General features: G+C 40.6%; 1 protein-coding gene across 12 annotated transcripts in view; it reads right to left on the bottom strand.

Annotated features, from left to right (window-relative positions):
- PHF21B (PHD finger protein 21B) overlaps positions 1 to 12297 on the bottom strand; it is a 213355-nt gene that overhangs the window by 88047 nt on the left and 113011 nt on the right. For 2 of the 12 annotated variants that reach the window (XM_065583897.1, XM_042847622.2), the window contains exon 3: positions 8007 to 8121. The exons of the other annotated variants lie outside the window; for them this stretch is intronic. In XM_065583897.1, coding sequence (XP_065439969.1) covers positions 8007 to 8121 — 115 coding nt within the window. The remainder of the gene's footprint in view (positions 1 to 8006; positions 8122 to 12297) is intronic. 12 annotated transcript variants of the gene reach the window in all.

A 12297-nucleotide genomic window follows, 5' to 3' on the forward strand; every position in this document is an offset into this window, starting at 1 on the left:
TTTGACGTTAACCTGAAAGTCAGTTATTGTACCACTGATGTACATACCATATTACAAGCTGAGTGCTTTCAGCATCCCTCTATCAGTGTGAAATATTTAATCGGCACAAGGATCCAATCAGCACAGTAGAGGGGAATCTAGTGTGTGCATTAATTTACTTTCAGATGAAAAGCAGTAAAGCAGGTCAGAAACATATAACCTTCCTCCCCTCCCTTCCCCAAACACAGAACACCAGAAGAGTTTGGGGATGGGGGAGGGAATGGAAGCCACTCTATGTGATTCCAGATTGGAGATTTAGAAGGAAATTAGTTATTCCTACCAAAGGATGACAAATGCTGCCTGGAGTAGAGGAGAAGGGACTCCCCCCACAAAAATAATCGATTAATTACAATGGCTCACTATTTCTGAGTCTTCTTAAACTAAAGAGGTTGTAAAACCTTTTTTTCCAGCATGTCTTTAATTAAGAGAGACAACAAACACCCAACAAATAATGAATGAGCCTTTGTATTTAGATATAATGGCTCTCTATGCTCTGACTAGCTCTGATCTGTGTTAAGATACTCTCCAGTAAAGCTCTTCATTAGGAATAAAAGTCTGTTTTATAAGTATTACCAAGCACTTTTACACATCAGCAGTTTTTATATATTGCAGAAGTATATTGCCATGTACAGAAACTAAATGTCATACACTATCAAATTTACTTTTAATCTCTCAATGAGAAAGACATTTCTCAGAGTTTTTTTTTAAATGTAGACTATGTAGCACCTAATCTGTGTGAAACCCAATGAAAACATCAATAACGAAAAAGAAGTCATTAATGATAATTTCTAATGTAAACTTTAAATAAATTAACCTAATGCTGTCGCAAATGAAACCTAAGTGCAAAGGCACTGTAATGGGTAATAATTAAAATCACCAGAAAAACTACCCCTTATGTCAATCTGATATGACAAACTCTCAAAATGGCTAGTTTCCAGCACAGGATGGTAATGAAGAATTAGCAGATCTACGTGAAGAGAGAATTTTCAACAGTGGTAAATATTCTAATAACAGTAACAGTGGGATTGTAAAAGCATAAATTCACTTAAATGTAATTATCCTTTAATTTCTATAACCATTACACAGCCTGCTGGGTAAAAAATAAAATAAAAATGTACTTCCCACTGTATTGCTAACTGGCAATCCACTCATCAAAGCTTCGAATTATCTGCTTAGTGACTTGTAAAAAGCACTTTTTAACAAATGAGGAGTAGGGGGATGAGGATGATATTTAATGAGAAACGTCAAACTCATATTATGGAACGTTCCAGAAGAATCTCTGCATTTTAGAGGGGAGGAGGAGGGGCAGCTGGATTTTTTTTTTTAATAACCTCACAAATAATCTCTTCTCCTTTCTCTCTCTCAAACCATGTCAATGATCAAGGAAATGAGAACAAGGCGCTTGATTCACAGCTGACTCTCTGTTCTTGTTACATCAGATCAAGAAAGAGCAATCTAACAGGGGCGCCTATTTCTGCAGGGGAAACAAATCTACAAGCTGGCATTTTGTCTCTTAGTCCTATTAATTACCTATTTTTTGCTCTCAGAAACAGACCTTTTGTAACTTGCAATCCAGACTAACCAAAATATAATAGATCTACACTCACAATGTATTTAAAGCCTATGCTAAAAAACTTCATTGAGGGTGATGGACTGATTTGGATTTTATTTGATGAACAGATCACTCTTCTTTCCCTTAATCCCAGCAAAAACTCTTTACTACAGTGAAAATATTAAGATAAGGCCTGATCTAAAGCCCACTGATGCTAATAACCACCTTTCAGTTGACTTCAGTGGTTGGATCAGGCCCATAGTGAAGACCAGTGAGACATGCTATATCTAGTGTGCAAATCTATGAAATGCTTTAAAATATTTCCTTCTTTTAAGCCCTAATTTACAGAAAAGCAAACTTTAGCTTGATCTCATTAATATACATCTGCCGTGCATACAGGCATTCTCCCTCAACAGACCCTGTGGTGTTTTAAATTGCTCCCCACTGGGTAACATGGGTCCTCTGGTAACCTAAAGCTGTAGTCCTACATGTGATTAGCAGCTCAGGAGATTTACATACTTTTGCTGTTGCCTGCTTCATAGCTTTCCATGATTTACCATGCCCCAGCGTTCGTGAGGATTGCATTTATTTGGCTTATTTAATCATGTTTTTTTAAACAAAACAAAACTGGAGTGTACACCATTTAAACATTCATGTGCTTCTCATTTACGTTTTGAAAAAACAAAAGGCATCGTGATTAAAGGGCACAAGCATGCAGCACAGCATATGGAGCCACAGTAAGTGCCCCAGAACTAGCTGAATGTTTCTATTGTGTGAGAGACTTGTTCATTACAGCTATAAGATGCAATGCAGATATTTGCATTTTTTAAGAGGTGCATCTCATGGCTTTTAGATAAATCACGGAATCCAGAGCCTTTCTAAATGGCATCAAAGCCCACATTTCTTGATATCCTAACTCCCTTTGTTTCTGTAGGCATGCAGCCTTTGCCTCGCTGAGTATTTTAATGTCTGAATTTCATTAAAGTTTGCATCCTCATGTTTCCAACCCAAGATATGAGCTCACAGGCTTGTGCGTTTTACTTACAAATGCTCTATCCTCTATTATCAAGCAGGGTAAACAGGGATGTTGCTGCATGTGATTTAAAAATAATAATAAATTACAGTAATTTATGAAATCTAATTTTAAATATGCTCCCAACTGATCCACTTCCCCCAAGACCTTCAGACTTTTTAAAAAATAAACATTAATTTCTAAAATCTAATTTCAGATATGCTATCTATTGAATCTCTTTTCCCCCTAAGACCTGATCATCCTTCTCTGATCCCTTCCTCCCCCCTCAAAATTGAATTTGTGAATGCATATCTTCATTGCCATAGCATAAAGGTTTGACAATACAATAAACCAAGCTAACTCTCTTTTCAGCTACTACAGAATCTTCCTGAAATGAACAAATGTAGTGAACAGATATTGGCCTCCCAGGGGATCAAAACATCAGTTCCTTGGTATATATATAAAGAAGAGAGAAGTTAAATGGTTGTGTTTCCCCCAAAGGAAGGCATAGCTTTAGTTGTGAACTATTCCCATCAGAAATACTGGGTAAGTTGCAAAGAAAACAGAAACCTGCCTCATTCCCAACCCCCCAAAACACATATAGACAGTTCCCCAGGACTCCTACAGGCACATTTTATTCCAAGAGCTCCAGCATTTATGATTACAATACGTTAGGGTGAAACAATGACCATTTTCTAACTTCAGGCATATTTGCATTTTAGTCATGATACTGCTCCAATCAGCATTACAAACCACTTCCCAACTCTCCAAAGTATGGCTTTGATGAAAACAAGAGGGGGTGGGGGTTGGGAGACCCGAACAAAAACACTTTAGCTCAAACTGGGTACCTAAAGTTAGGCTCCTAAATCCACAAGCAGGCACCTAAATCAGTGACCTCAGGGATCACTGCCCGCTGTCACAATTCAGAGCAGCAGAAGCCACTGTAGAGGTAACTGGAAATAGGGCAGATGCACCATGATAATCCAAGAATTCCACCCAGCTTGCGCTGAGAGGATCTCAGTGCAGAAAAGCACCTGAGCCATAGATCCTGCTGCAAAACTTAGAGAGAGCTCTCTTCAGAGATCAGAACTGGAATCAGGTCCTTCTACCCCCATCTCTAACAGTAGATTCTTCTACGACCTTGGGCAAGTCACTTTACCTCTCTACCTCAATTTCCCAATCTGTAAAATGGGGATAATAATTTGTTACGACCTTACAGAGGTATTGTGAGGATTAATTAGCTATTGTTTGTCAAGTGTTATTTCTTTATTATTAAAACCTAGTTTAGGTCACATGACTGTCTCGGCCATCTGGATTATGACTGGCAATCCAAAGGTATGGTATTATCTTGCTGTTTCTCTAATCTCTCTTGATAATCTTATTTAATATCATAAAGCAGAGGAAATCTGAGATACTTTTGTGGAGATAAGGATCAGAGATTACAGCCCCATGTTTTTTTCTGATTCTGAGAGTGCAGATCTGGCCAGAGAACACAGAGAATGGGGGGATGGGTGCTCCTCCTTCCTTCCACATGAAAGCTCATCTGTGCTGGCTCCCCAGGGACCCACCATCATGGGACGAAGAAAGGGGGTGGAGTGGTAAATCTGACAGATTTTCCCCCAAACCAAGGTTACACTACATTACAATAATTTATGATGCATCTTCTACCATGGAAGGAAGGCCCTGGATAGTGTTGCTATGCGTCCAGTTTTCGACCGGAACACCTGGTCGAAAAAGGACCTTGGTGGCTCCGGTCAGCACAGCCAGCAGGGCCGGCAGCCTCCGGGCGGCTCCCGGAAGCGATCGGCATGTCCCTCCGGCTCCTAGGTGCAGGGGTGGACACGGGGACTCTAAACGCTGCCCCCACCCTGGGCTGCAGGGGTGGCGCCGGCAGACGGTGGCAGTGCGCAGAGCCCCCAGCTGCCCCTGCAACCTAGGAGCCGGAGGTACATGTTGCCTCTTCACAGGAGCCGCCTGACATAAGCGCTGCCCAGAGCTCGCACCCCAAGCCCCCTCCCACACCCAAACTCCATCCCAGAGTCTGCACCCCGCACCCCAACCTTCTGCCCCAGCCCCGAGCCCCCTCCCACACTCCAAATCCCTCAGCCCCAGTCCGGATCCCCTTCCTTCACCCGAAACCCCTCATCCCTGACCCCACCCCAGAGCCCACACCCCTAACCCAGAGCCCTCACCCTCTCCCGCACCCCAACCCTCTGCCCCAGTCCGGTGAAAATGTGCAAGTGAGCGAGGGTGGGGCGGGTGGGAATGGAGTGAGCCGGGGCCTCTGAGGAGGCGAAGGGCAAGGGTGTTTGGTTTTCTGCATCAGAAAGTTGGCAACCCTAGCCCTGGGTGGTTATGGAAGCCCTTGGCAGGAGTAAATAAGAAGGGCTACCCAGCAGCACAGAGACAACCACCACAAAGAACCCCTTAGTCACCAGCAGAGACTCCAGATCTGCATCAGGAAGTAGAATACAGGACTGCTCCTGAGCTTTTTCTCCATCTAGACCTAGGCTCTGAAGCCCCTACAATAACCTTTGAAGCCCCCCACAACTCCTTTTTGGGTCAGGGCCCCTACAATTACAACACTATTCAGATTTAAATAGCCAAATCCATGAAATTTATTATTTTAAAATTCCTATGACTGTGAAATTGACCAATATGGACCATTTGGTAGGGCCCTAATTATGAGCTTTCCTCTGGGATACAGAGGTTGACAGAGACATTTGTTTAGATATCTCTGTGGCACCTATCGTAGGTTCTGAACATCTCACAGACTTTAATGTATTTATTCTAATAACACCAGTTAGGTAGGAAAGTGCTATTATCTCCAGTTACCAGATGAGGAACTGACACACAGAGACTTTCCCAAGTCTAAACAGAGTCAGTGGCAGAGCTGGGAATTGAATCCACACCTCCTTAATCCCAGGCCAGGGCCTTAATCATCAGATCATCCCTCATCTTTCTTCCTTACATTAGTCATCTTCTCACTGGATTGCTGCAATGTGTTTGATCTGGGGCTATACATGATGAACACTGGAAAATTTTAGATAGTGCAAAAGACAATTGCCCTGCTTATTTGACCGAGTGACTAAGTTTGAAGAAAGGATACAACAGACCTGGAGGCTGTGCAATAAAAGTGAGCCCAATCCTACTCTCAGAGAAGCCAACAGGAGATGTGGATGCCCAGCACATCTAAAAATCAGGCCCAAGGTGTTTCAAAGTTGGATTATCAAAAAATCAAGGACAATCAAAATCAGGGGCTACTTTTGAAAATTTGATAGAAAGACAGGTCTACAAAACTCAGGAGTTCCTGGTTCTCAGTCCTGTCTTCATACCACTAGATGACACTCCTCTTTCTCTGCCCCAAGCACATAAAATAAAGTTAGGGTTTTTGTTTTGTTTTAATTTGATACCATGGAAATGGACAGTTGAGAAAGGAGACTCAGAAAAATTGATTGGGGAGGAGGGGGGTTGAGAAGAGAAAGAGTGACAATGAGCAAGCCAAACTTGATATTCTAGAAGCTGAACATTTTTTTAGTCTACAAATCACAAATAATAATAATACCACTTGATTAGACATAGAAGATTAATTGATCACAGATACAGCAGGATGTGCACAGAATATTTTATTAAATGAGAGTTAAGAGGAAGGAGAGAGTACAATCAACTGATCAGAATGAGTTAATTCTCAAAATAAATTAACAAATGTTGGAAAAGTAAGATATATTTAAGAAACAAAGGGGATACTGTATTTTCATTCCAATTTATATGAAATGCTAATGAAAGTGGATGTATTTAAAGCAAAATAAAGGTAGGGAACAGTATCGATGTTGGAAAAGTACATTACAAAGCAACAAAGGAGCTGGCTATTGGAAGATAGTGTAGATTCTAACACGAAATGAAAGCACTTGAAAAGCATTGTTATGGGGCCAAAAAGAGTAATGAGCAGTAACTAATGCAGAGCATGTCAACAGCAGTAAATAATGTAAAAAAAAAAAGTGGAATGTAGAAGAAAGACTGAGAAAGAAAATACTGGCCCACTTCAAAACAACAATAGGGAAATAAACACAAAGGATAAGGAGAAAGCAAGGACACTATGCAGTAACTTTGCATTTATCTTTACAAATAAAGATGGCAACGAGGAGAAAAATTATACAATTCACAGATAAAATGAAAATGATCTGGAAAAGCCTAGAAGCTAGTTAAGGTTTGTGTGTATCTAAACTAGCTTTTAAGCTTCTACTGCAAGCAGAGAAGAGAAAAAGAGTTGTTTGTTGATTGTTCTTGTGAGGCACTTAGATATTACACTGGTGAGGGCCATATAAACCTATGAACCTTAGATAAAGAGACATAGATCGGTGGATATACAGAGAGAAGATTCAAGGGCACAAAAGAAAAGAGAGGAGAAAATAAGAGACACTTTAGCAAACTTTTTCATAACTGTGGTATGTTTATAGGAATCTCTGAAGATGAGAATAACATATTTCTGGGCCATATATTTCCATTGTGTGCTGTGGAGGGCATGAAATCATAGCCACCCTTATTACAAACCCTACCTCATACTGTCACTCAAACACACTGCCTGGTACACTATCGTGCCACACTGGTTTACTATTGAAAAAAGGTATTCTGCAGAACAGCTGCAAAAAAATAAAATAAAATGATGGTCTATGAACAATGGACTGGTGACTCGCTATGCCTACTTTTTGCACATTTCCATCCCTGCCATAGCTTTTTCTGTAAAAGGGGACACATTTCCTTCTGCTATGAAGAAACATAATGCTGGGAAGAAGGGGATGCTGTGGGTCAGCACACTAACCTTTCACCTCTAGAGACCTGAGTTCAAACACCAGGTCAGGCCATAAATGAAAAAAATGAGTCTCAATCTAGTTTCTGTGGTCCAAAATCATCCTGGGCACAACACTAACACTAGGAATGAGTTTGGCCCCAACTATCTAAATCACAAAGCTACCACATCATTTGGTACAACTAAGAGAATATGATCAAATGACATCTTTGACTGGGGTCATAGGAAAGGAAAGGGAGTGCATTAGAAACAAAAAGTGGGACTGCTTGCACAAAACTGGCTCATTTTATTCCTGTCGCTAGCCACTATTGTTAGTCCCTCACTTTAAGAGCTAAAGTAACTCACAGTTCTTAAAAATAACTTGAAAAGGAAAGTCTAATGGCAATGGCCTTCTTGGGAGAAAATATACACAGACTAACCAGTTTCATAATCTACTGTGATGGAGCTACTGTGAAAAGATAAAATAAGGGATCAAAAAAATAATTCCACAGGTCTATGGATCTTGGCTCAGGGAGTCTAGTAAAAGGTGATGGACACCTTTCATCTCTAGGCCACCAATTCGAATCCAGTCAAAGTTTGCAGAAATCAATACTTACTGTCATCTGCTGAGTCTTCAGCGGCCTGTGTAAATACCGTCCACTTTCCGGCAGACAGTTGTCCACAGCAAAACCCATAATAACTTGCAACCTTGGTAGAGAGGCTGAAAACTGTCTGGACACAAAGTAAATTACCGTTTCTACCCTTAGAGGATTATAGGGTCTCCGTCAAGTAATTCAGATTTAAAATTTTACTGGTCTTAAAATGTTTATAGCCTATTAGAGAATGTCTTCTGACTTCTCAACATCCATTTAAAAGAAAAATCCATCCCTTGATTATTAAAATACGTTTTTATTACTAATAATATTTTTCACTTATACAGACTCTCCCCAACTTACGCAAGCGTTTCATTCCAGAACGCCTTGCATAAGTCGAATTTTGCTAAGTCGGGAATGTATACCCGACAATTACGCAAAAAAAAAAAAAGCTTATGGAACTTATGGAACTTTTTCCGTGAGTCCGGATTTGCGTAAGTCATCTTTGCGTAACCCAGGGAGCGACTGTACAGCAATTTTCATCAGAAGAGTCCCTCCCCCCAAACACTTCACAAAAGTTGTGTAAATATCAGTCTCCCAATATTACATATGTGGAAACTGAGACACTGTGAAGTGATTTGCTCAAGGTCACACAGCAACTCAGTGATACATTCTTTCATAATACAAAGCACCATGTGGGTACATCACAATGAACAGTAAACACAACTCATGAGCATTATTGGCCAGCAATCTTCTTCTTTGTTTGACGGTCTACACACAACCCTGAGCAGGGCCGGGTCCAGGCCGCCCCAAGCACCTGCTTGAGAAGCTGGTGCCTGGAGCCGGCCCTGACCCTGAGTAGTACAGCATACCACAACTCTCCCAGTCAGCCACACTCTCTGAGGGCACCCCCTGCCTCTGGCAGCAGTCTCTGCAACACTTTGGCAATCTTCTTCAGCTCATCTCACTCACACATCCTGCAACTCAAGTTTTCTTCATCTGATTGTCTTGATGATTTCAGGCATGACTACGTCCATGCTATAAATTCAGGCAATTATTTCCACGTTGGTCCTGTGTGAGGTACAGTTAGCACACAACAATCGACTGTAGCATTTCAATTTGAAGGCAGAAATTTTCCTAACGTCCTGTTTCCTTAATGTCCATGACTCACAAGCATATAGGAAGATGACGAAGACAAGAGATTGCAACAATTTTATTTTATATTTCAAGGTAACACCTTTGCTTCTCCAAATGTGGCTGTGCGTCGTTAGAGTAGTAGTCATAAGTCCAATTCTCTCTTGGATCTCTATGTGATGTTTGGCATCCACAAAAACATGGCTCACCATCCCATTATTATCCAGTATTTTCTTGCACAGCTCATGCAAATATAATAATTTCTCCACCGTACCTCTTTTAGGTCTAAACCCACTTGCTCTTCAGCCAGGAAGCTTTCTATCTTGGGCTAAATTCTTTTCAGAATGATTTACAGCAGCATTTTGCTAAGGTGTGTCAATAATGAGATTATAAGTATTGTCAATGATAGAGCTGGAAATATAACCTACATTTCTTGATTGCCCTTGTCCCAAGACAAAGGACCTGTCTTCTTTTCGAATCTACACAAAACAGTAGTTTCTACATCCGGGCCTGATCCAAAGCCTATTGATGTCAATGGGAGTCTTTCCATTCATGTCAATGAGTTTTGGATCAAGCCCTCAATGTCAGTGGCTTTGTAACAATAGTTAAATAACAAACACTATTCTGAGAGGTGTGCTGACATCATCAGAAATACTGCTGCCCAAACAAGGAAATAAATAAAAACTGCCAGAGGCATCAAAAAGCCAACTCAATAAAAACAAGAAGTGATGGCCAAATGCGAAGGGAGAAAAAAGGCACTGAAAGAAAAGTTGTTTTCAAGGAATGCAGACTTTAGGGGGAAAGGGAATTATAACCTATAAACAGGTTTGTTGACAATATCTTTTCAACTGGTTACAATTATTGCAGGAAAATAGTGCCATGATGGGATAAAGGGAAATGCATTCTATTTTCTGAATCAAAACTTTCAGAAAGAATTGGGTACAATGCGAAGCAGAAGTGTTTATCTAATGTGTAGATAGGCAAAATGCTAGAAGACCTGGAGTGCTGAGTTCAGCAGAGGTTAAATCCATAAGGGAGAAAGTTTCCATTTACAGGTTGCTAGAAAGCAAGTGAAGCTCCTATATTTTTATGGTGAACACAGTTTATTTATTACTACAGGAGTATCCGTCAGCATTGCTGCAGTTAAGGCTTTATCTGCATTTCTATAATGAAGCCTAACAGAAGAACTTGTTACTTGGTCATCTTAGTTCACACTGTGGGGAGGAAACGTGGCACATACATTCTCAGTTCAGATGCACTTTCTTTTAAAATAAAATTTGCTTTAAAAGATTTCTTAATTAGAGGATAAGGGGAGAAAGAGTGGTTGTGTTATGAAAGATCTGAATATAATGAAGTTCACAGTGGCACCCATGCAAAAGTAAGAAAAATCTTAGCACATACAGTCTAAAAAGACTGTTTAACCTGTCTCTGTCAACACATATGCACATAGCTGATCTACAACCATGGAGAGCCATACTTGCATGTTTCATATGGGCTTATGAAATGCATGCTGAAAAAAGGTGTGTGATCTTAACAAAAGTGGGCTTGTTCTGCCCACTGTAGAATGATGTGCATACTGATCCCAAAATCAGAATAGCAATTATGCTGTTTTCATGAATAACTAACTCCATGACAAGATAGACTAAACCAGTGGGGAGCTTTGCACTGAGACACATAAGTGTCCAGCCCACTCACTCTGCTGGCATAAATGGGAGACAAGGTACCTACTCCCATGGGAGACAGACAGTAGAGGAAAGACCACCACTTAGATCTTATGCTTAGTCATCTGCTGCGACTTATGCTTCTGCAGCTCCCACATGCCTCTGAACTGCAGATTTGTCTGGCACACCTCCAGCCTGGAGCATTTCTGGGCCAAAATGTTGGAAGAAACTCCTGCTGCTTCAGTTTGTACAGTCATTGTACCTCATTCTCCATTCATTTCAATGGGAGTAACTCCATGAACTTTAATGGCGTTAGCCTTAGTTTACACTGGGATGAGCAAGTGGAGAAGGGGACTGAAAGTATTAACATTTTTATAAAAATAACTCTACCCAAAGCTCTAAAAGTAGCTCTATAATTTTCTAACCCAGCATCAGCATCAGTTTTCAGAACTAAACCAAATTTAGGCTAAGGGATAAGTATCAATGGGAGGCTGTGTGTATGTGTGGGACAGAGAGGAAGCTTCTTCCCCTAAACAATTTTTCTAGATTTTTTTTAAATGACTGTGTAAACAAATTCAGTACAAAGAAGTTGCATTTAAACAACTTCAAGAATCTGAGTCAAAACAGAAAAATAAGATTCAAAAGTAAGGCTGCCATTGTATGTTTAACTCACTATGTTATGCCACATTTATAGCAGGGACAACCAACCTAACTGGTTTTCAGATGCAGCTTCATAAATTTATGAACACGATTATTTGATGAACAGGAGTACAGGATGACTATATTCACTTAGGAGGAAAAATCAAATGCACAACTACAAAGTGGGCAATAACTGGCTAGCTGGTAGTATTGCTGAAAAGGATCTGGGGGTTATAGTTCCATCACAAATGGAACAGGAGTCAGCAATATGATGCAGCTGCAAAAAGGCTAATATCCTTCTGGAGGTGTATTAACAGTAGTGTTGTATGTCAGAGACAGGAGGTAATTGTCTGGCTCTACTCGGCACTCAGGAGGTCTCTGCTGCAGTACTGTGTCCAATTCTGAGCACCACACTTTGGGAAAGACATGGACAAAAACTGGAGAGAATCCAGAGGAGAGCAACAAAAATGATACTAGGTTTAGAAAACCTGACCTATGAGGAAAGGTTAAAAAAACCTGGACCTTTAATTTTGAGAAAAGATGACTGAGGGGGGACCTGAAAGTCTGCAAATACATTAAGTGCTGTTATAAAGAAGATGTTGGTCAATTGTTCAATGTCCACTGACGCTCAGACAAAAAGTAAGATTTAGTTTAGATATTAGGAACTATAAGGTAATTAAGCCCTGAAATAAGCTTTTAAGGGAGGTTGTGGAATTCCCATCGGTGGAGGTTCTTAAGAGAGTGGACAAACATCAGTGGTCTAGGTTTACGTGGTTCTGCCTCAGAGCAGGGGGCTGGACTTGATGACCTCTTGAGGTCCCTTCCAGCCCTACATTTCTATGATGGGGTTGCCTCTGATAGCAAGGAACTTGACTTGATGG

Source organism: Chrysemys picta, chromosome 1 (genome assembly GCF_011386835.1).
Source record: "Chrysemys picta bellii isolate R12L10 chromosome 1, ASM1138683v2, whole genome shotgun sequence".
NCBI lineage: Eukaryota > Metazoa > Chordata > Testudines > Emydidae > Chrysemys > Chrysemys picta.